The following is a 25,722-nucleotide window of genomic DNA, read 5'->3' as shown; positions in this document are numbered from 1 at the left end:
TTAATGGATGTGTGTGAAAATAAAATGTTAAAAAATGACAATAAATCTAACTTTGTAGTTTTGTTGTTTCTATTGCCTTAAACTCAGTGGGTAATATTTTACATAAATGCTTCCATTTTGTTTATGGTGTAATTCAGACAGGAAAAGTCAAGATAACTTAAACTGTATTTTCAAATACTTGTTTTGACACTCACTTTTAAAAATTTTTGAATGAGTATATGGCCAAGTTCTATTTTAAGTAGAAATACATTTCTAAGAACTAATTTGATCCTGGCATTAAAAACAACTACAGTTGTCCATTAACATATTTTGAGAGAAAATTGCATAAGCTATTCACATTATGTTTTTGCAAACTGATATGAATTAAAATGTCAATGAAGTAATTATTGTCAGCATGCCACCATAATACGATGTGTGCCCAACCTTCCAGAAATTTACTTACACATTTCCTAAGCTTCACTGTATTAATAATCTCACCATCTTCATAGACAGTGTTGCTTTTTCAAAGGCATTTTCTGATCAAGATTACTTAGCAATTTGTTTTTCACTTAAAAAAAAATGCTTCGGATGATTCTCTCAATAGTTTTCTATCGTTGTCTCCATTTATGCAAGAGGGTATTGAAACACAGGAATACTGAGGTACACGTACAAGTTCCTGACAGGCTTTGGATTAATGCTTGTGTTTGGATGAGGCAAGAGTTAAACCAAGAAACACAACAGGTTATTCTGCTGAGGGCTACAAAAAATTAACTTATGTTGTTACTGTTGTTACCTATCACTGAGTCAGCCCCTGGCTCATGGTGACCTGATGCGCAATGCTGCCCATTCCTGCACTACCCTACGATCTGTTGGGAATCAGACAAGCGTGATCTATAGGGCTTTCCTTGGCTAATTTTCAGAAGAAGTTCACCAGGACTTTTATCCTAATCCATTTTAGTCTATAAACTCCACTGGAACCCGTTCAGCATCACGTTGTTGTTACTGTTAGGTCAGTTCCAACTCACAGCAACCCAATCTACAACAGAATGAAACGCTGGCCGGTCCTGCCCCATCCTCACAGTCCTTGCTATGTATAAGCCCATTGTTGCAGCTACTGTGTCGATCCAACTCATTGAGGGTCTTCCTCTTTTTTGCTGACCCTCTGCTTTACCAAGCATAATGTCCTTTTCCAGGGACTGGTCCCTCTTGATGACATGTTCAAAGGACATGAGATGAAGTCCCGCCACGTGTGGTGCTTCTGCATGAGGTGCACTGGCTGGGAATCTAACCTTGCTCTCCCATGTGGTAGGTGAGAATTCTCCCCCCGAACCACAAATGCCTCAAGAATTAGAGTTAAAAAAAAAAAAATCATGTTCAGAATCAGAAAATAGCCCTTCTTTGGGAGAAAATTTTATAGGGCCATTAACAGCATGTTATTTTCTTACAATACAGCAGACTTTGTTATAATTTATAAGATTCATACCTTAGAGGCATTTTAAAGGGACAAAGGTCAGTTATTATTCTCCCTATTACTATGCAGTCCTGGTAGAAGAGAAACCTTTAAGAATTCAAAAGGAAAAAGAAGAAGAATAGAAAAGGTAGACACTCAAGTTTTCTAATGTCTTTGAAATGACGGGGAAAAAATATAGATATCTAGTCCGTTTAGGGAGAACTTATTTAAGGCTTATTCAAAGAGTTTATCCAAAGCACCCAGGTGTGTCAATTTTCTTCTTAGAAACCAGCTAAGCCTCTGAAATGGGTCAGTGTACTTTAGGCACTCAATTGCCTTCTCCAGGCTAGGTCCTTTAAGCACAGTGCTAAGTGGAGGGTCTTTCTGTGCCTTACTCATACTCTGACAGGAACTTGGCAATCCAGGCAGTTCTTAGAATTGGCTTCTCTGTGGGATTCATGGGGAGATATTTACAAAGCTTCAGTTGTTAAGGTCAAACAACTCAAACTCTCAATAAAGGGAGAGAGCCACAGAGAGGGAGTTAGAGCTGTAGTGACTATCTTGCTTAAGAAAGAGAATAGGTTCTTTTCTTGGATTCCACAAATCCCCGTTGTAAAAGAAAAATTCACAAACCTTGAATAGCTATAGCCTTGATGTTTTTTTGGATTCCCTCAAGAATCAACCTGCGTGATTTACAGGCTTAGAGTTACTATTTATCAATATTCAGTCAAGTTTTTGTTTGCTTTTTTTTTTTATTAAGGGATAACAGGAAGTGAATAGTGTCATTTCCTCTGATAGTATAGTCTGGCTTCGCTAGACTTTCAAGAGAAACACAACATGCTTTTTACTTTTAACTTTTAATGTAGATGAGAAAGGAAACTTGAAACATTTAGTTCAATGTCCTTAGATATTACGGGAGAATCCCTGAAACAAACATATGTTGGTTTCAATTTTTGTAGTTGAGTACTAAAGTTATTCTTATAAATAAACCTTCAATTTGATATGCTTACTATTACAAATCAAATCATATAATTGTACAGATAAACTATATATAGCAAACTAATCAACAAAATAAACCATGCTACTTGATTGTCTGGAAACCCTGGTGGCGTAGTGGTTAAGTGCTACGGCTGCTAACCAAGAGGTTGCAGTTCAAATCCGCCAGGCACTCCTTAGAAACTCTATGGGGCAGTTCTACTCTGTCCTATAGGGTCGCTATGAGTCGGAATCGACTCGACGGCAGTGGGTTTTTGGGTTACTAGATTTTTGTCTAGCCAAGTGAATATATTGTAGCTAAATATGAGCAAGCATTTTTAAAACCACTAGATGGCATTCATTCACTGTAATTTTGGCCGAATTACAGACTTTGAAAGCTTTATCATGATATGCACGGTTACGAAGAAGGCAAATGTTATCCATTATTTGATGATATTTTCCTATCATTTAACACAATGACAAAGCTCAGTTTTATCTCTTCCTGTCTGCTTCAAATCAAATTAAATAATTATTGAAGGCTTTTTTTTTTTATTCAAGAATTCGTTTTGGGGAGGATAGTTGAAAACCATTTTTACTGTGGTGGTAATATATTTACTTGCAGCATCTAGCAGAAAATATCTAATACACAGCATTCTACTTAATTTTCTTTTCTTTTGTATTCCATTGCTATTTCTCATGGAGTTACTTCTCCAAGGATTAAACAGAGGCACACAGCTACAAGATAAAAAAAAAAAGATTCTCATATTTTAGATGGCATTAATCTTTAAAATTAGTGTTTTTGAAAATAGGAAGACACCCTCCAAACTAAAAGACTGGGAGAACATATTGATGGAGACAAATAAATCAAAGATTAACTTTTCTGTGGACAGTCTATGTTAAGTGATATAAAATCTAGAACTTACCTGTTCTAATATGTTTTGAAGCCTTTCTATCTCACAGTCTATTACAAATTTCTTCTCTTGTCTTCGATCAAGTTCTTCTAGAAGTTGTCTATAGCTGACATCATTAAAGTTTTCCACACATATAGCACTGACGTGCCAACCATTTTGTCCTGCTTTTTCCATAATAGCTTGAAGTATCGAATATCCTATTGGGGAAACAAACAAACAAAAGAATTACTAAAAAAAAGTTTTTGACTCCCTTTTTGTGACTTATGCAGTCAAGGAGTCTACATCAATGTTTTTATGTTCTAACATCTACACTGAATACTTAAAAATTTAACAATCTGAGTGGTTATTTCTGAATCATTTGTTCTTGCTTTCTTCACTAGTGCAACAAAATTTCTTAAAATATTGGTTGAATGAAGGAGTGTCACCCTAGTAAGCTCTCAAAAATCTCCCCACTGAAGAATACAGCATTGCTCTAGACAAATTTTTAATGACACAAAACACCAAGTCCAGTACCACAGTGGTTAATAACAACTCAATAAACATGCTTTGTTATTTATTCACTAGACAGAATTCATTTTGAAGAGCAACATTTTTGAGTCCAACTCTAGAGGAGAAGGTGTCAAAGAAGCAGTACCACAGTATTTATTGAGGATCCATTAACATCTGAGACTCAGTTGGTGATGTGGGAAGGTGTATACAGAGGAGGCATTATTTAATTCTCCCTTGCTTGGCAGGGAGTGGTGTAAAGTAGGGGTGAGCTGAATAACCACTAGGGTCAGGAATTGAGTTTTAACATTTGCTTTCTTAGATAGTTCTGACACTGACAACTGGAGGCACAAAACACCCAAACCAAAAAGGGAAAGTTGAGATTCAAAGGCTGGGATGTACTCAGGTAGGAAGTGGAGATGTAAGCACGAATAAAACATGGTTCCACCAAGGGACATATAGTTTACAATATGCTGTCATAACAAGCATGGGAGAAAGATGTGGCAGTCTGCTTCCATAAAGATTACAGCCTTGGAAGCCCTATGGGGCAGCTCTACTCTGTCCTACAGGATCACTTTGAGTTGGAATCGGCTTGACACCGTTTTTTTAAATTATAACGTGTGAAAGCATTGTAAAACAGAGCAGATCACAATTCTAACAGTTATCTTTGCAGCTTTGCTATACAAATGGAAAGCATCAAACTTCTAGGACAAACCAAATCTAGTTTCACAACTCTTTCAATATTAGGCATAGGTGAAATTTATTGTTCCTTGATGGAACCATATTTTATTCGTGCTTACACAAAAAAACCAAACCCGTCGTGGTCGAATTAGATGGACCACAACCATCCAATCCCGTTGTACATGGGGTTGCCGTGAGTAGGGGGGCCGCTTGACGGCAGCAGGTAGCAAACAACAACACTCATCTGAGCTCATTCTATAGCAGCTACCTAGAGTTCCCTCCTTCCTTGGTTGCTGAAGTTCAGTGGGGAAACTAGATGGGTTAAAAACTGAAGACTTAGCAGCTGAAATGAATATATAGCCCTTGCAAGAAAAGAACATGTTTATTCAGTTTTCTGATTGGTATGTGAGTCTCTCAAATTCAGAGATTTTGATTGTCAGGTATGTCTTTTACATGTTAGCGTTTCGAACATTGGTGATGCTTAGTTAATATCGACAGATGGAACTGATGATGAGATCACATTTGAAATATGAGTTACCTGGTATCTTGCCAAGTGAAATACTGTGGCAGTCAGTATTCATTTTTATCTAAGCAGGGGAAAAAAATCCCCAAAGAGGAAGAGGGCATGTTAATTGCTATATAATTATTCTGGTATTCCTACTGCTCCATTTAGTCTTTCCTTTTGCGGTGCATGCCTATAATTATCTTTTCAAATCTTACCTAGATTTCTCCCCCAAGCCTAGTACTTTTTTCCTTGTTTCCTATTCAATGCACGTGTAACATGATGGTGTAAGTCCTGTCTTAATACACGTGTTCATGTCTCATTTATTCTGTTACTGGGTCTTGCTCTCTGAGAATAACTGAGGCAACGTTGCTTTTTATTCACTTTTTGACACACCTGTGAACATTTTCTTTGACTCAAAATGTATTTAAAAATATTAACTGAGATTTTAGCTTTCTTTTCTCTTTTTTACTTCTAGTTATAACAAAATAATTCAAAGACTTTCTGTTTGTTTCATTTAAGTGTTGTAAAAATGATGAATATTATGATATTGGCCACTCATACTGAAGTCTTCTTGCTCCACAAGATCATTTCACAATTTGGTAAAATTCTTTAGAAATTACTTTTTTTTTTTTGGCATAATGTGGTCACAAGGTCTCATGTCAGTACCAGGCGTTCATGTTGCTATTTTCTTGCTGGTATGACATTCATAGACTGTGGATAGAGCCACAAGCCATCTGATGAAATACATGAATGTCCCCAGATGCATTACAGGTATTAAAAGAATCTCCCTAAAAAAACAAAGCTATGATTCTAATCTGATTTGCATCATCTGATTTTTCAGATTTCCAAATGATAATAGAATTGAAATAAGATAAAACCCTAGGATACAATCTTTGTTAAATGGCAAAGTTGACTGCCTTAAAAAAACAAAACAAGCAAACCAAAAAAACATTAATCATAGAAACAAATGACAACTTTTCAAAGCAACGCAAAGGACACAGTTACAGTTTCAGAACCTGGCGGAAAACTCGAATTCTCTTATAAGCTGTGTTTGATTTTAATATGCTTTCTTATTTTTCAATGCTACTCAGATGTGTACATCTTAATTTATTTGCAAAGATAGTATAACTAAGAAAAAATACTGCCATTGAATCTATGTAACTTAGCTGTTATGTAAAGTGGAAAATCTTATATCAAGTCATACTATTTCTACATTTGGCTATAGTTTTTATCTTCTGGTTATTAGAAAATCTGCAATACAGTAGTGTTAGCCACAAAATTAATGCTGCTGTTTTAGGTGAACCTCACATGACTAAGGTGAAATTCACTGTTGTAAAGCATCTTTTTTTTTTTTTTCACTTTTTTTTTTTTATAATAACTTTTATTAAGCTTCAAGTGAACGTTTACAAATCCAATCAGTCTGTCACATATAAGTTTACATACATCTCACTCCCTACTCCCACTTACTCTCCCCGTCTTGAGTCAGCCCTTTCAGTCTCTCCTTTCTTGACAATTTTGCCGGCTTCCCTCTCTCTCTATCCTGCCATCCCCCCTCCAGACAAGAGTTGCCAACACAATCTCAAGTGTCCACCTGATATAATTAGCTCACTCTTCATCAGCATCTCTCTCCCACCCGCTGACCAGTCCCTTTCATTTCTGATGAGTTGTCTTCGGGGATGGTTCCTGTCCTGTGTCAACTGAAGGTCTGGGGAGCATGGCCGCCGGGATTCCTCCAGTCTCAGTCAGACCATTAAGTTTGGTCTTCTTATGAGAATTTGGGGTCTGCATCCCACTGATCTCCTGCTCCCTCAGGGGTCCTCTGCTGAGCTCCCTGTCAGGGCAGTCATCAATTGTGGCCGGGCACCAACTAGTTCTTCTGGTCTCAGGATGATGTAGGTCTCAGGATGATGTAGGTCTCTGGTTCATGCGGCCCTTTCTGTCTCTTGGGCTCTTAGTTGTCATGTGGGCTTGGTGTTCTTCATTTTTCTTTGCTCCAGGTGGGTTGAGACCAATTGCTGCATCTTAGATGGCTGCTTGTTAGCATTTAAGACCCCAGACGCCACATTTCAAAGTGGGATGCAGAATGATTTCATAATAGAATTATTTTGCCAATTGACTTAGAAGTCCCCGCAAACCATGCTCCCCAGACCCCCGCACTTGCTCCGCTGACCTTTGAAGCATTCATTTTATCCCGGAAACTTCTTTGCTTTTGGTCCAGTCCAATTGAGCTGACCTTCCATGTATTGAGTGTTGTCTTTCCCTTCACCTAAAGCAGTTCTTATCTACTGATTAATCAATAAAAAAACCCTCTCCCACCCTCGCTCCCTCCCCCCCTCGTAACCACAAAAGTATGTGTTCTTCTCAGGTTTACTGTTTCTCAAGATCTTATAATAGTGGTCTTATACAATATTTGTCCTTTTGCCTCTGACTAATTTCGCTCAGCATAATGCCTTCCAGGTTCCTCCATGTTATGAAATGTTTCAGAGACTCGTCACTGTTCTTTATCGATGCGTAGTATTCCATTGTGTGAATATACCACAATTTATTTACCCATTCATCCGTTGATGGACACCTTGGTTGCTTCCAACTTTTTGCTATTGTAAACAGAGCTGCAATAAACATGGGTGTGCATATATCTGTTTGTATGAAGGCTCTTGTATCTCTAGGGTATATTCCTAGGAGTGGGATTTCTGGGTTGTATGGTAGTTCTATTTCTAACTGTTTAAGATAACGCCAGATAGATTTCCAAAGTGGTTGTACCATTTTACATTCCCACCAGCAGTGTATGAGAGTTCCAATCTCTCCGCAGCCTCTCCAACATTGATTATTTTGTGTTTTTTGGATTAATGCCAGCCTTGCTGGTGTGAGATGGAATCTCATCATAGTTTTAATTTGCATTTCTCTAATGGCTAATGATCGAGAGCATTTTCTCATGTATCTGTTGGCTGCCTGAATATCTTCTTTAGAGAAATGAGTGTTCATATCCTTTGCCCACTTCTTGATTGGGTTGTTTGTCTTTTTGTGGTTGAGTTTTGACAGAATCATGTAGATTTTAGAGATCAGGCGCTGGTCGGAGATGTCATAGCTGAAAATTCTTTCCCAATCTGTAGGTGGTCTTTTTACTCTTTTGGTGAAGTCTTTAGATGAGCATAGGTGTTTGATTTTTAGGAGCTCCCAGTTATCGGGTTTCTCTTCATCATTTTTGGTAATGTTTTGTATTCTGTTTATACCTTGTATTAGGGCTCCTAGGGTTGTCCCAATTTTTTCTTCCATGATCTTTATCGTTTTAGTCTTTATGTTTAGGTCTTTGATCCACTTGGAGTTAGTTTTTGTGCATGGTGTGAGGTATGGGTCCTGTTTCATTTTTTTGCAAATGGATATCCAGTTGTGCCAGCACCATTTGTTAAAAAGGCTGTCTTTTCCCCAGTTAATTGACACAGGTCCTTTGTCAAATATCAGCTGCTCATACGTGGATGGATCTATGTCTGGGTTCTCAATTCTGTTCCATTGGTCTATGTGTCTGTTGTTGTACCAATACCAGGCTGTTTTGACTACTGTGGCTGTATAATAGGTTCTGAAGTCAGGTAAGGTGAGGCCTCCCACTTTCTTCTTCTTTTTCAGTAGTGCTTTGCTTATCCGGGGCTTCTTTCCCTTCCATATGAAATTGGTGATTTGTTTCTCTATCCCCTTAAAATATGACATTGGAATTTGGATCGGAAGTGCGTTAAATGTATAGATGGCTTTTGGTAGAATAGACATTTTTACTATGTTAAGTCTTCCTATCCATGAGCAAGGTATGTTTTTCCACTTAAGTATGTCCTTTTGAATTTCTTGTAGTAGAGCTTTGTAGTTTTCTTTGTATAGGTCTTTTACATCCTTGGTAAGATTTATTCCTAAGTATCTTATCTTCTTGGGGGCTACTGTGAATGGTATTGATTTGGTTATTTCCTCTTCGGTGTTCTTTTTGTTGATGTAGAGGAATCCAAGTGATTTTTGTATGTTTATTTTATAACCTGAGACTCTGCCAAACTCTTCTATTAGTTTCAGTAGTTTTCTGGAGGATTCCTTAGGGTTTTCTGTGTATATAATCATGTCATCTGCAAATAGTGATAACTTTACTTCTTCCTTGCCAATCTGGATACCTTTTATTTCTTTGTCTAGCCTGATTGCCCTGGCTAAGACTTCCAACACGATGTTGAATAAGAGTGGTGATAAAGGGCATCCTTGTCTGGTTCCCGTTCTCAAGGGAAATGCTTTCAGGTTCTCTCCATTTAGAGTGATATTGGCTGTTGGCTTTGCATAGATGCCCTTTATTATGTTGAGGAATTTTCCTTCAATTCCTATTTTGGTAAGAGTTTTTATCATGAATGGGTGTTGGACTTTGTCAAATGCCTTTTCTGCATCAATTGATAAGATCATGTGGTTTTTGTCTTTTGTTTTATTTATGTGATGGATTACATTAATGGTTTTTCTGATATTAAACCAGCCTTGCATACCTGGTATAAATCCCACTTGATCAGGGTGAATTATTTTTTTGATGTGTTGTTGGATTCTATTGGCTAGAATTTTGTTGAGGATTTTTGCATCAATGTTCATGAGGGATATAGGTCTATAATTTTCTTTTTTTGTAATGTCTTTACCTGGTTTTGGTATCAGGGAGATGGTGGCTTCATAGAATGAGTTGGGTAGTATTCCGTCATTTTCTATGCTTTGGAATACCTTTAGTAGTAGTGGTGTTAACTCTTCTCTGAAAATTTGGTAGAACTCTGCAGTGAAGCCGTCCGGGCCAGGACTTTTTTTTGTTGGGAGTTTTTTGATTACCGTTTCAATCTCTTTTTTTGTTATGGGTCTATTTAGTTGTTCTACTTCTGAATGTGTTAGTTTAGGTAGGCAGTGTTTTTCCAGGAATTCATCCATTTCTTCTAGGTTTTCAAATTTGTTAGAGTACAATTTTTCATAATAATCTGATATGATTCTTTTAATTTCATTTGGTTCTGTTGTGATGTGGTCCTTCTCATTTCTTATTCGGGTTATTTGTTTCCTTTCCTGTATTTCTTTAGTCAGTCTAGCCAATGGTTTATCAATTTTGTTAATTTTTTCAAAGAACCAGCTTTTGGCTTTGTTAATTCTTTCAATTGTTTTTCTGTTCTCTAATTCATTTACTTCAGCTCTAATTTTTATTATTTGTTTTCTTCTGGAGCCTGATGGATTCTTTTGTTGCTCACTTTCTATTTGTTCAAGTTGTAGGGACAGTTCTCTGATTTTGGCTCTTTCTTCTTTTTGTATGTGTGCATTTATCGATATAAATTGGCCTCTGAGCACTGCTTTTGCTGTGTCCCAGAGGTTTTGATAGGAAGTATTTTCATTCTCGTTGCTTTCTATGAATTTCCTTATTCCCTCCTTGATGTCTTCTATAACCCAGTCTTTTTTCAGGAGGGTATTGTTCATTTTCCAAGTATTTGATTTCTTTTCCCTCGTTTTTCTGTTATTGATCTCTAGTTTTATTGCCTTGTGGTCTGAGAAGATGCTTTGTAATATTTCGATGTTTTGGACTCTGCAAAGGTTTGTTTTATGACCTAATATGTGGTCTATTCTAGAGAATGTTCCATGTGCGCTGGAAAAAAAAGTATATTTTGCAGCAGTTGGGTGGAGAGTTCTGTATAAGTCAATGAGGTCAAGTTGGTTGATTGTTGTAATTAGATCTTCCGTGTCTCTATTGAGCTTCTTACTGGATGTCCTGTCCTTCTCCGAAAGTGGTGTGTTGAAGTCTCCTACTATAATTGTGGAGGTATCTATCTCGCTTTTCAGTTCTGTTAAAATTTGATTTATGTATCTTGCAGCCCTGTCATTGGGTGCGTAAATATTTAATATGGTTATGTCTTCCTGATCAATTGTCCCTTTTATCATTATATAGTGTCCTTCTTTATCCTTTGTGGTGGATTTAAGTCTAAAGTCTATTTTGTCAGAAATTAATATTGCTACTCCTCTTCTTTTTTGCTTATTGTTTGCTTGATATACTTTTTTCCATCCTTTGAGTTTTAGTTTGTTTGTGTCTCTAAGTCTAAGGTGTGTCTCTTGTAGGCAGCATATAGATGGATCGTGTTTCTTTATCCAGTCTGTGACTCTCTGTCTCTTTATTGGTGCATTTAGTCCATTTACATTCAGGGTAATTATAGATAAATAAGTTTTTAGTGCTGTCATTTTGATGCCTTTTTATGTGTGTTGTTGACAATTTCATTTTTCCACACACTTTTTTGTGCTGAGGCGTTTTTCTTAGTAAATTGTGAGATCCTCATTTTCATAGTGTTTGACTTTATGTTAGTTGAGTCGTTACGTTTTTCTTGGTTTTTGTCTTGAGTTATAGAGTTGTTATGCCTTTTTGTGGTTACCTCATTATATACCCCTATTTTTCTAAGTAAAAACCTAACTTGTATTGTTCTATATCGCCTTGTATCACTCTCCATATGGCAGTTCAATGCCTCCTGTATTTAGTCCCTCTTTTTGATTATTGTGATCTTTTACCTATTGACTTCCATAATTCCCTGTTATGTGTATTTTTTTTTTTAATTAATCTTAATTTGTTTGTTTTTGTGATTTCCCTATTTGAGTTGATATCAGGACGTTCTGTTTTGTGACCTTGTGTTGTGCTGATATCTGATATTATTGGTTCTGTGACCAAACAATATCCTTTAGTATTTCTTGTAGCTTTGGTTTGGTTTTTGCAAATTCTCTAAACTTGTGTTTGTCTGTAAATATCTTAATTTCTCCTTCATATTTTAGAGAGAGTTTTGCTGGATATATGATCCTTGGTTGGCAGTTTTTCTCCTTCAGTGTTCTGTATATGTCGTCCCATTCCCTTCTTGCCTGCATGGTTTCTGCTGAGTAGTCAGAACATATTCTTATTGATTCTCCCTTGAAGGAAACCTTTCTTTTCTCCCTGGCTGCTTTTAAAATTTTCTGTTTATCTTTGGTTTTGGTGAGTTTGATGATAATATGTCTTGGTGTTTTTCTTTCTGGATCAATCTTAAATGGGGTTCGATGAGCATCTTGGATAGATATCCTTTCGTCTTTCATGATGTCAGGGAAGTTTTCTGTCAGAAGTTCTTCAACTATTTTCTCTGTGTTTTCTGTCCCCCCTCCCTGTTCTGGGACTCCAATCACCCGCAGGTTATCCTTCTTGATAGAGTCCCACATAATTCTTAGGGTTTCTTCATTTTTTTTAATTCTTTTATCTGATTTTTTTTCAGCTATGTTGGTGTTGATTCCCTGGTCCTCCAGATGTCCCAGTCTGCATTCTAATTGCTCGAGTCTGCTCCTCTGACTTCCTAGTGTGTTGTCTAATTCTGTTATTTTATTGTTAATCTTTTGGATTTCTACATGTTGTCTCTCTATGGATTCTTGCAACTTATTAATTTTTCCAGTATGTTCTTGAATAATCTTTTTGAGTTCTTCAACAGTTTTATCAGTGTGTTCCTTGGCTTTTTCTGCAGATATCCTAATTTCATTTGTGATATCATTAAGCATTCTGTAAATTAGTTTTTTATATTCTGTATCTGATAATTCCAAAATTGTATCTTCATTTGGGAAAGATTTTGAATCGTAAAGCATCTTTTAAGTCTTGTTTCTATAGAACAAGTCTGTCAAATATTTTAATTCAATGTAATTTCTTGAAAACCTACTACATCCAAGATTCTGTAACATCTATCAAGATAAACAAAAACATGATTCTTGTCTTTAGAAGGAATTTACAGTCTATCAAACCAATAGTTATGTAACTAACCATTCTAGAAATAATTTCAAAAGAATCAAAATTATTTTTAAAGTAGGACTGAGTGCATGCAGTATACACATATTACTGAATTTCATTAATGAAAGGCTTTTTTTGTAGTTATTAAAGAACACTATCCATTATACATAAAATAGTTTCAAAAATGTTATTATGTCATATAATGATATCATAAATTATGCTAATTTATCAAGGTAAACAGCCTTGAGCTATTGCATCCCTACACATCACTAATTTTTACATCATCCAAGGATAATGACCTATTCTGGACGGGCAGTACTGCAGATATATGGCTGCTAACAGCACAACCTGGGCTTATTTATTTGGTGTTCTGTTTTCACAAGTGCTATGTGATTCAACTGTCTGTACACAGAGGGGCAGGAAGAGAAGTAGGAGAAATTTATGCCAGGGTGTATATAATTATGAAGAGGAGGCAGTTATCTACATGTCATTAAAAAAAAAATCAATTGGATAAGGACTAAAAAGCACCCATTGTGTTTTTCAACTAGAATGTGACATTGGTGTGCTCAACATGAGCAATGCCAATGGCATGCTGGATGGAGAGGCCATATTTGAGAGGTGATATTCAGAAATGGAGAACAAAATGAGAAGAGGTAAGAATGTAGGAGTTATCAGGGAATACAGCAAGGGCAGTGAAGTAATGAGATGAAGGGTACGCCTTTTTTAAAAACCTTTATTGTGCTTTAAGTGAAAGTTTACAAATCAAGTCAGTCTCTCATACAAAATTTATATACACCTTGCTATACATTCCTAGTTGCTCTCCCCCAATGAGACAGCACACTCCTTCTCTCCACTATTTTCATGTCCATTCAGCCTGCTTCTGACCCCCTCTGCTCTCTCATCTCCCCTCCAGTCAGGAGCTGCCCACATAGTCTCATGTGTCTACTTGATCCAAGAAGCTCACTCCTCGCCAGTATCATTTTCTGTCCCGTAGTCCAGTCCAATCTCTGTCTGAAGAGTTGGCTTTGGGAATGGTTCCTGTCTTGGGCCAACAGAAGGTCTGGGGATCATGACCTCTAGCGTCTTTTTAGTCTCAGTCAGACCATTAAGTCTGGTCTTTTTACGAGAATTTGAGATCTGCATCCCGCTGCTCTCCTGCTCCCTCAGGGGTTTTCCGTTGTGTTCCCTGAAAGGGCAGCCATCGGTTGTAGCTGGGCACCATCTAGTTCTTCTGGTCTCAGGATGAGGTAATCTCTGGTTTATGTGGCTCTTTCTGTCTCTTGGGCTCATAATTACCTTGTGTCCTTGGTGTTTTTCATTCTCCTTTGCTCCAGGGGGGTTGAGACCAATTGATGCATCTTAGATGGCTGCTTGCTAGCATTTAAGACTCCAGACGCCACTCTTCAAAGTGGTGTGCAGAATGTTTTCTTAACCATGGTCCCCAAACCCCCACGCCTGCTACGCTGGCCTTCGAAGCATTCAGTTTATTCAGGAAACTTCTTTGCTTTTGGTTTAGTCCAGTTGTGCTGACCTCTCCTGTATTGTGTGTTGGGGTATGCCATTTTTATAAATATGGGGTAGAGAAACACTAGGTCATGGGAGCTGCTTGGGGAGAAAAGAACTGGGTGGATCTCACAGGAGGGGAAAAGTGGGAGTTGTTGAAGTGTAAAAAGAAGCTTGTACTCACTCAAAAGCTTCTCTTATTAGATTAGTAATTGCTATGCTATGCAGTCTCTGGTGTTGCAGCCAATGTGCTGTGCTGCTAACCAAAAGGAAAGAAGTTCTAGTCTACCCAGAGACACCTCAGAAGAAAGGCCTGGTCATCTACTTTTGAAAAATCAAAAATCAGCCAGTAAAAACCCCATGGAGCACAGTTCTACTCTGACACACTTGGGGTCACCATGACTCTGAGTTGACTTGATGGCAACTAGATTTTTTTTTTTAATATGTGGGTATACAACTACTACGCCACTAATTTCCGGGGTCTGGCATAATTGCCAACATTCAAAGCAAGCAAGTAGATGCAAGTAGATGTGGTTGTGTCTGGAAATCTATTTCATGCTTCGCGTTAACCTCAGTCATAGACAGGAGTAAGGTTCTGTAATCCTCACTGCACCTAAGGCCACCATACTGGAACTGCAGAGCAGATTTACTAACCATTTAGTTTGGACTCTTTCCAAAGCAGCTCAGTTACTGAAATTAAAAAAGCATGTTCAAAGGCCAGAGTCAGGATCCCAAGGTCTCTGCACACAGAAGGAATAGCTAACATTGTAGCTTGGTTAAAATTATCTGCAGCATTTGTTTATGCCACAGTTCAAGGAGGGCATAGTGAAAAGAAGCAAAAATTTTCCACTTTATACAGCTTGAAGCTATGCATGTGATTGTAAACCTCTGACACGACGGAAAGTCTTGAGTTTGCCCTTTTCTACTAACGCTCAATAGTAAAAATAGAAAATCCATCATCTTGGGTCCTAGATTTTTTCTAAGACCTCTCGTATTTTCTGACAAAAACATTTACTGTATCCAGACAACACCTTCTAAGGGAATTTGGTATTTTAAATCTTACAAAGTTAAAGCACTGTAATACATTCTGCAAGTTGTTCTCTACAATCAGTTCTCCCCTTCATCCAAAGCCATGCATTTTTTACCTGGGCATCTGGACAATCAGAATAAACACATTTCTTGCCTCTTTCTGAGCTGGATATGACCCTGTAACTAAATTCTGGACAATAGTTTGAGAAGGCCTACCACTCCTGGGTTACCTATCCTGGCTTTTAAAGAGAGAAGAATAAACCTATTATCTTGTTTTATCCACTGAGATGGCTTAAACAAGGTTCTCTGCCAGTTGCAATTGAACCTAATCTTAATTAATATAGGCGTATAACAAATATTCTCAATTATCTGCCACAGGGTGAAGGCACTAAGCATCTCCTTCAGGCATTTGCTAGCACTGTTTTCTGTTATTTCTCTGGGGCTTTTCTAGAGCTGGCCAGCTGCGGAATTTTATTTACGTACAAGGAGTGGCTGGGCCCATTAATGCATATATTCACTTGTTTATTCAGCAATTAGATTGACCTTTGTAAACAAAAACTCTACTTATGGTACTTCTTTGCATAAAGCCTTCAGTGTTTTTATACATTTTATGATGCACACCAAAATCTGATCATACTTTTCCATTGCCTCTCTCTCCAGCTTCATTTTGTGCCACAATCCTCCTTGCTATCTACCCTGTAGCCACAGAAGTCTTCTCGGCACCATGCTGCCCCCGCTCCAGTGCCTTTGCACATTCTACTGCTACTTTTGAAAGATAGTTTCTTTTCTCTTTTGCTTTGTGTTTATCCCTCAGATCATGGCTAAAACATCACTTTCTCAGAAAAACCTTCCCTTACCCCCTGACTAGATCACTTCCCCCTGAAGTAAACTCTCATAACTTTCTGTATGTTTCTTTCAGAGATTTTTATCACCGTTTCTAATTATATATCTGAATGATGATCTAATTAGTGTCTTTCTTCCCACTTAACTGTAGGCTACATGAAGGTGGCGACTATTTTTGTGCTCAGTACCTAGCCCAGTAGATGTTCAGTAAAGAGTAGTTTGAATTTGTGGATAAATTAGTGGGTAGTTCAGAGAGAAGGATCAGCATGTAAAAACATCAGAGATAAGAAGCATGGCCGATCATGTTCAGTAACTTCAAATACTTCAGTTAACCTTGTGTGTTTGAAAGGACAAGGCAGGGGGTATGGAGAATTGGGTTGGCCTATGGGAAGCGCTCCTAAATCTGAAAAAGTAACAAGGCAAGGGACATATTAACAAGGTCCTTCCCTGTTAAATTCAGGAATTTGGGCTTCTCAGGGACTTCAGGAGAGCGTGACAAGATAGAATGTGTTTTAGAGGGACAATTACTGCAGAAGTGAGGAAAACAGGACGGATGTGGGAAACATAAGACATAGGAAAACCCTGAGGCTGTACTGTAGTAACCCAGATGAAAAATAATGGGGGCTGGAATTGGGATTGCGCAGAGCAAAGAGAGTAGGTTCCAGATTAAGGGGCAGTATCAATCGCCTTGGTGACTGATGAAACGTAAAGAATGAGAAGAAGGAGAGTCTGAGCATGAGCACCAGCTGCCTGGTTGGAGCGAAGGTTCTACTTCTGTTTTCAGATGAAACTGTCAGGTCTTTTTTGATCTCCAAAAGAAGCACGTATTTTTCTGTTTGGATTTTATGTGTCAACTGACTTTGGATGAAAACAATCTCTGCAACCATGTCCTTCATCATCCAAAGCAGTATGCTAACTCTGACACAGGTTTGACAAGTCCCTTTTTATCTTTTGCTATAGACATCAGTTTTTCTAGAGATCGTCTCTACAGATTCCGAATATGCCTAATACGCCGGATCCCCTTTCACGTTTGCCACCAGCATTTTTATCTCTTCAGCACTGCTGGTCTGGATCAATATCATTTGATAATATAAAGCAATCCTGCAATCTCTTTTTATGCAAGCGAGGCATTCTTTAAAAAATCTGCAAGTCAAATAGCTCAACTAAAGACTAATTTCTTTCTCTCTTTTTAAAAAATATCTATTGAGTTTTTGGTGAAAGTTTACATGGCAAGTTAGTTTCTCATTTGACAATTTCTGCACAAATTGTTCAATGACGTTAATTACATTTATCATAATGTGTCAACATTCTCTTTAATTATGTTGTTTGTTACATTGCCAGTACTCTAGTTTCCCTTCCCCCTTCTCATCTTTGCTTTTGAGTAATTGTTGATGTTTTGGTTTAATAAGATGGTTTTTAAGGACAGCACCAATCTTATGCATGATTTCCTTTGTTTTGTGTGCCACTGTGGTATTTTGTTAAAAGGTGATTTCAGGGGTGTAGGCTCATTTTTGGGTTTAAAGTGTGTCTCAGGATCATAGTCTCAGGGAGCCCTCGGTTCTCTACTGTTCCAGTTCTTCTGGATTTTTACTTTGTTTTTTAGGAATTTGAATTCTGCTCCACATTTTTCTCCCATTCTATCCGGGACCATCTATTGTGATCCCAGTCAGGAAGGTCAGTGGTGGTAGCCAGACACCATCTAGTTTTTCCGGTCTTAGGGTAGATGAGTTTGTGGCTTGTGTGGACTTGTTTCTTCCCTGTGCCTTTAGCTACCTTATTGCTGTTTCGCTCTTGGTAAGTAGAGACCCATAGTTGTGTCTTGGATGGCCGCTTATATGCTTTTAAGACCCCAGTTGCTACTCACTTCTCTAGGATGCAGATCATGATTTTTGTGAACTATGTTATACAAATTGGCTGAGTTGCCCTATGAAACTATGGTCCTAAGTTTTCAAACCCAGACAACAAATCTTGGAAGGTGTTTGGGTATGTGTCTAAGGAGTAAATGTATTTGTGTCTTCAAAGAATATATGTGCCTGCACCCATGTATTTCTATTTACACGTACCTACAGATACTTCATTGGAGCTCTGGTGGCACAGTGTTTAAGAGCTACAGCTGCTAACCAAAACGTCTGCAGTTCAAATCCTTTCCCATTTTTGCACCTTTTACTTCTCTTTCTTGTCTTATTGATCTGGCTAGAACTTCCAGTACAATGTTGAATAAGAGTGGTGATGATGGGCATCCTTGTCTCATTCCTGTTCTCAAAGGGAAGGCTCTTATCCTTTCTCTGTTGAGTATAATGCTGGCTGTTGGTTTTGCATATATGTCCTTTATTATGTTGAGAAATTTCCCTTCTATTCCTATTTTGCTGAGACTTTTTATCAGGAAAAGATGTTAGATTTTACTGAATGCTTTTTGGCATCAATTGATTTGATCATATGGTTCTTTTCCTTTATTTATGTGGTGGGTTACATTGATTGATTTTCTAAGGTTGAACCATCCTTGTAATTTTTGTATGAATCCCATTTGATCATGGTCTATGATTTTTTTGATATGTTGCTGAAGTCTGTTGGCTAGAATTTTGTTGAAAATTTTTGCATCTATGTTCATAAAGGATATTGAACTATCATTTTCTTTTTTTGTGTTGTCTTTGCTTGATTTAGGTATCATGGTTACGCTGGCTTTATTAAACGAGTTCAGCAGTGTTCCTTCTTTTTCTATGTTTTTGAAGACATTGAGTAGGGTTGGTGTCACCTCTTCTCTGAATGTTTGGTAGAATTCTCTAGTGTAGCCATCTGGTCCTGGGCTTTTTGTTGTTATTGTTGGCAGTTTTTTTTTTTTAAATGACATCTTCAATCTCTTCTTTTGTAATGGGTCTGTTTAAATTTTCTATTTCTGTTTGCCTAGTTTTTGGGTAGGTAGTATGTTTCTAGGAATTTGTCCATTCCATCTAAGTTTTCAAATTTGTTGTTGCACAATTTTTCATAGTAGTCAGTTATGATCTTCTTTATCTCTGTTAGATTAGGTGTAATGTCACCACTTTCATTTCTTAATTTGGTTATTTGAATGTTCTGGTTTTTTTCTTTTGTCTAGACAGTGGTTTGTCTATTTTATTGATCCTTTCAAAGAACAAACGTCTGGTTTTGTTGGTTCTTTCTATTATTTTTCTATTTTGTTCATTTTTTCTCTAATCTTTGTTAATTCCTTTTTTTTTTTGGTAGCTTTTGGCTTCTTTTACTCTTTTCTATTTGTTCAAGTTGTCTAAGTTAATGATTTTGGATCTTCGTTTTAAATGTAGGCATTTATCAGTATGAATTCCCCTCTGAGTACTGATTTTGTTGTGTCCCAAAGTTTTTGATATGTTGTTTTCATTTTCACTTGATTCTAGCAATTTTTTAATTTCACTTTTGATTTCTTCTTTGACTCAACAGTTTTTTAGTATGTATTATTTACTTTTCATAAATTTATTCTTTTTTCCTTATTTATCCTGTTGTTGATTTCTCGCTTTATACCGTTACGGTCAGATAAGATGCTTTCTATGATTTTAATCTTTTTAAATGTTTTGAGACTTGTTTTGTGTCCCTAGCATATGGTCTACTCTGGAAAATGATCCATGTGCACTGGAGAAGAATGTGTATTGTTATGATGCTGGGTGGAGTGTTCTATATATGTCCATTAGGTCCAGCTGGCTTATGGTTTTATTTAAGTTCTCAATGTCCTTAGTGATCTTCTTTTTAAATGTTCTGCCTGTACTAATTAAGGAAATCCTGGTGTCATAGTGGTAAAGTGCTACGGCTGCTAACCAAAAAGTCGGCAGTTTGAATCCACCAGGTGCTCCTTGGAAACTTTGTGGGGCAGTTCTACTCTGTCCTATAGGGTCACTATGAGTTGGAATTGACTTGACAGCAAAGAGTTTGGTTTTAGTTTTTGGTCTATAATTGAAAGTGGTACGTTGAGGTCCCCTAATATTATTGTGGAGTTGTCTATTTCTCTTTTCATATTAGTCAGCATTTTGGAACATTGCTTTTAGGTATATATAATTGTTATGTCTGCTTGCTGGACTGACCCTTTTATTATTATGTAATATCCTTCTTTATCTCTTGTAATAGACTTTGATTTAAATGTTATTTTATCTGAAATCAGTATGGCCACTCCTGTTCTTATTTTGTTTAGTAGTTGCATGGAATATTTTTCCACAGCCTTTTATTTTCAGACTGTTTATGTTCTTATGTCTAAGGTGTGTTTCTCGTATATAGAAAAAGGATTGATCTTTTTTTTTTTTTAATCCATTCTGCCACTCTCTGCCTTTTGCATGGGGAGTTTAGAACATTTACATTAAGGTTATTATTGAAAATGAAGTGTCTACCATATCCATTTTGCTATTTGTTTTTGGAGGGTTTCATATATTCTTTGTTCTTAATTTCTAATTTTTCTGTTTTTGTTTGTATTTGGCTACTTTCTTGTGATGAGTCATTTTTCTTCCTTCTTTTCTTTTGAATGTTTTTTTCTCACTGATTTCTTAGTGGTTACCACATATATTACATTGCACAATTTACAATTGCAACAACCTGTAACATATGAACAACACTTAACATAATAAATCTATTCCTGATTTGCTCCTTCCCCCATTTCTGCTGGTGTGTCTCCATTAACATCAATAGACAGCCTATATTCAGTACCTTTACTTTTTATTTATTTCTTACACACTTGATGTTGTATTGTTTGTGGGATTTAATTGAGTTTATTCCCTGAAAATAACATATACTTGGTCCTTATTGCCTGTGTTGTTGCATTTTTTGGAGATATCTCTTTCTCTTGTTATTCATTTTTTTCCTTGTGTTTAGATATTTATCTAATGGTCTTACCTTTCCATTTAGAGTGCTCCCTTGAGTAATACTTGCACAGCTGGTCTGGTAATGGCAAGTTTCCAGAGCTTCTGTTTGTTTGGGGATGTCTTGATTTTCCCCTCATTTTTTGAATACCAGCTTTGTTGGGTAAGGAATTCTTGATTGTCAATTGTTTTCTTTCAGTATTTTATATATGTTGCTCCATTGTCTTCTGGACTCTAGAGTTTCTGGGGAGAAATCCACATTGATTCTTATGAAAGACCGTTGGTATGTTATGTTGTGTTTTTCTCTTGCTGATTTCAGAATTCTCTCCTTGTCTTTGGTTTTCAAGAATTTTATTAGGATATGGCACAGAATTGATCTTTTTGTGTCTCTTCTAATTGGGGTTTATGTAGCTTTCTATATTTGCAGGCTTGGTTCTCTGTTCAGGTCTGGGAATTTTTCTGATTATCTCTTGGAGAATTGTTTCTATGCCTTTATTGCTGTCACAGTGCTTTGTGATTCCAATAATTCTGATGTTAGAATTCTTAATTGAATCCTATGTGAATCTTGTTCATTTTTCTTTTGTTTCACTTGAGACTTGCTAAGTGCAGTTATTTTGTCTTCCAGTTTATTTATTCTATCTTCTGTCTATTCGGCTCTATTGTTGAATATTTCTCTTGATTTTTCTAGTTCAGTTGCTATAGTCTTCAGTTCCAGTAGTTCTCTCTCTCTTTTTTTTTTTTAATGTTTTCAATTTTGCTTGTTGAATCTCTCATTTTGTTCCTTCATTTGTTTCCTGATCTCTGCTAGTTTGTTTTCTGTGTGCCTTTTGCTGTCTTTAAACATATTTAGCACCATAGTCTGAAAATTATCAGTCCTTTCTATTAGTCTGGCCTCTGTAGGGGAAATTTCCTTTTCTTACTGTTTTCCTTTTGATTGTTCCTTCTTCTCTAGTGATTTTGTGTGTTTTACTATTTTATTGTTGAATTTAGGGCATTTTGTCATTTATTTACTTAATTTTTTACTTTAAATGTTGAATTCTGGTGTTTGTGGGAAAATTTTCTGATTGAGCACCGTGGTGGCACAGCAGCCGTGTGCCTGGCTACCAACGGAAAGGCCAGGGCCCACACCTGCTAGCAGCTTTGTGGGAGAAAGATGTGGCAAACTCCCTCCACAAAGACTCATAGCCCTGAGAACTCCACAGGGCAGCTCTACTCCACCCCACAGGGTCACTATGAGTCAGAGCTGACCCAGCAACAGGAAGCTTGGTGTCTTCTCCTGAGAACCACTAGAGGGTACTCTTGTCCTTAGGTTTTCTCAGTGGTAATTCAGGAGTTCTGGATTATTGATCTTTGGAATCCAATACGCATGAGTGGGAAGCGGGATTAAGCTGGTCACAGATACTGACATAAACAGTGGGGCTCGACTTCCCTGTGGTGAAGATGGGAGGCTCTTTAGGTATTTCCCTCATGGGCGCCCCTGCACAGGCTCACCCATAGTGTCCTGCTGTGGGCAGGGAGCCATCCATTTCCCTCTGTGTTGCCTGTCTGTGTGAAGTATTCTGCTTGCCCTATTGCCCTTGAAGTTCCTCCTAGTCCTAGTGCCCAACTGTCTCAAGCCTCAGAGAGATTCAACAGCACTCTCTCACAGAGCCAGGGTCTTCCTTTGTCCTCTCCCAAATGCACAGCTCATGAACTTCCACAGCCAATCTGTGCCACGTTAAAAATTGGGCTACAGCATCCTCAGATTAGATCCCTTTCTGTGGTCCCTGTTTGGGGTGTTGCCTAGTCCTGGCCCAAAACGGCTGTGATGAGCAAGTACTACAGCTGTTAGAGGGTAGTTTATCCCAGCTTCTGTGCTGTCCCCACTCCTCCTGTCTCCCACTTCTGGACTCACCTCAACTCTCCAGTACTTCAGCCGCCTTCTAGAGTTCTGAGATCTCAGTCTGTTCTTGTTTTTATTTATTGTTCATTGGGTTAGTTGCTGGGGGAGTAAATGGGAGTGTCCACTCACTTAGCCATCTTGTTCCACCCTCCTCAACTAAAGACTACTTTCTTGATCATAATAAATGTCTTGTATAAATCCTACACATTTATTATTTTACTCAGACATTGAGATTTTTATCTGTTTTTTATATCACACTAAAAAAACTGACAATTCAAAATGGCATAAATGTAACCATTGTATCCTCATGAGAGGGTAAAATATACATTTGTGGATTAATACACATCCAAAGAAAGTCTTCGTCTTATATTGAGCATTAAAAGTGATTAAATCCTAAATTTTGCATGTCAAACATACCAGCATGCCAACACTTTGCAGAAATGAAGTTCTGAGTAGAGCAGAGGGATGGATTCCTTCAGGGAAGTCTTCATTTCAGAAAGAATTACCTGGGCTGCTATATGGTCCTTAGAGGATGGGGAGGGCTTGACTGATGAAATGGTGAGGCAGAAGGAGCTACCCCAGCATACAGCAAAGGTATGAAGGCAGGAAGCTTGAGGGATACTTAGTAGACTATTAATAGTTAATTGCTTAGTTTGGTAGAGGATTCATAAAATAGACATTATGCTTTATTACCAAACCAAAAAAGCTCACTGTTTTTGAATTGATTACTACTTATAGTGACCCCATAGGGTTTCTGAGGCAGTAAATGGAAGATACTGCCACATCTTTCTCCTGTGGAGCAGCTGATGGTTTTGAACTGCCAGTCTTTTGCTTAGCAGTCAAACACATTAACCACTGTACCACTGTAAAAAAACCCAAACCCAGTGCCATCAAGTCGATTCCAACTCATAGCGACCCTATAGGACAGGGTAGAACTGCCCCATAGAGTTTCCAAGGAGCGCCTGGCGGATTCGAACTGCCGGCCCTTTGGTTAGCAGCCGTAGGTAGCATTTAACCACTACGCCACCCATAGTACCATATAATTGGTATGAAGTAGATATTATTACCCCCATTTACAGCTAAAAAAAACAGAAATAAAGATAGTTTAAGTGGTTTGCATGAATTTATAACCCCAGTAAGTGGCAGAGCTATAATCTGAACTCAGGTCTTCCATTCTTAGGTCTAGAGGCTTTTCCACTACATTTTAGCAAACACGGAGAGTAGGAGATAAAACTGGAAAAAAAGGTTGACGCTGTGCTGTGAAAGGTTTTTAAATAACAGTCATCATCAACTCCTCTCTTTCTGTCACAAACACAAATATGTTTGTTATTCTTTATTAAATTCTTGTCAATGCTACCTTCAAAATATATCAAGAATCTGGCTATTTTTCACTACCTCCTCTGCCACCACATGGGTCCAAACTACCATTGTCTCTAGTCTGGATTATTGTGATAGCCTCCTTTCAGGTTTTCTTGCTCTGTCTTTGTCCTTTTCAGACTATTCATAACACAGCTGCAAGAGTGAAACTTTTCAAGCAATCTGTAAGTTTAAGATCATATGACTTATAGCTCAAACCCTCCAACTGCTTCTTTCTGGTGGCCTGCAAAGCTCCTCATCTCTCACCTCATCTACTGCTGTCTCCTTCTCCAACATTATCAACAAAACTGGCCTCTTTGCTGTTTTTACAACATAGTAGGTATGCTTCTGCCTCTGACTTTTGCCCTGGAATACTCTCCCCTAGATGGATTTGCTTCCCTTAGCTTTTTAATCTAATGTAACCTCCTTAGGGAGGTCATCTTTGGCTGTTGTTATTAGCTGCTGTACTCAGCTCCCAATTCAATGGCTACTCCGTGCACAATGGAAGAAAATGCTGCCTGGTCCTGCGCCAACCCCGTGATCAGTTTTGGATTTAACCATTGTGATCTATAGGGTTCTCATTGGTTCCTTTGCAGAAGTAGATCATCAGGCCTTTCTTTCTACTCTTGTTTTAGTGTGAAACCTGTTTGGCATCACTCCAGCCTCTACTGACAGATGGGTGGTGGCTGTGCATGAGCTGCCTGGGCCAGAACTGAACCTGGGCCAACGCACCAATGCCTCGTAATCCTCGGCTACTTTACCTAAAATTTCAGCTCCCTCATCCTGAGACTTCCTGTTTCCTCCCCTGATTTGTTTTCTCCTTAACAGTTACCACCATCTAATGCACTACATATTTAACTAATTTATCTTGTATATTGTCTGTTTCACCCGCTGGAAGATAAGCTTATGAAGGCAAGGACTTTGTGTTGCTAACTGCATCTAGAAGAGGACCTGGCATCTAAAAGGCACTCAATTAATACTTGTTGAATAATTAAAGATTAAAGAGTTTCAATTCCATTTCACTGGTAACAGGGAACTTCTGGAGGCTTTTGAGCAGGGAAGGGTCAGATTTATAAAACTGCTTTTGTAATATTAGCTTGATATAGTAGAAATGATGGATTAGAGTAGAAAGAGAAGGGAGAAAGGGAATCCAAATAGGAGGCTACTAAAAGTAATATAGATGTAATGCAATAACTCTTCTAATCTAGACTAATTGTGAAAAAACAAACAAACAAAAAAAGGAGAATGTGATTGCTTGCTTTTCTTTAAATTCTATACAGGTGTGTGTGTTGCTTAACATATGTTTGGCAACATCCCGTAGCACATTATGTCCGAGGTCTCAAAGGGCTATAATGTTATAATAAAGTTCAGAAATCCCAACCATAAAACAGGATGTAGTGGGTGTACTGGAGATTAGATCTGTCTCTCACTAGCTCTCTGAGTCCCGCATCCACCCTGGCCCTGGGGTCGCAGGGGGAGAGAGTCCTGGGGCCCATCGGAGGCTGCCTGTCCCACCACGCAGACACGCTGGAACCTGAGGCACGGC

At 37.9% G+C, this 25,722-nt stretch overlaps 1 protein-coding gene across 2 annotated transcripts in view; it reads right to left on the bottom strand.

Moving 5' to 3' along the window:
- Nucleotides 1-25,722, bottom strand: part of GRIA4 (glutamate ionotropic receptor AMPA type subunit 4) — a 479,243-nt gene that overhangs the window by 130,353 nt on the left and 323,168 nt on the right. For both annotated transcript variants that reach the window (XM_064288864.1, XM_064288863.1), the window contains exon 4: nt 3,328-3,512. In XM_064288864.1, coding sequence (XP_064144934.1) covers nt 3,328-3,512 — 185 coding nt within the window. The remainder of the gene's footprint in view (nt 1-3,327; nt 3,513-25,722) is intronic.

The sequence above is a fragment of the Loxodonta africana genome, chromosome 7 (assembly GCF_030014295.1).
Source record: "Loxodonta africana isolate mLoxAfr1 chromosome 7, mLoxAfr1.hap2, whole genome shotgun sequence".
NCBI lineage: Eukaryota > Metazoa > Chordata > Mammalia > Proboscidea > Elephantidae > Loxodonta > Loxodonta africana.
Note: the sequence above shows the minus strand (reverse complement) of the source record. Positions and strands in the feature narration are given on the sequence as shown.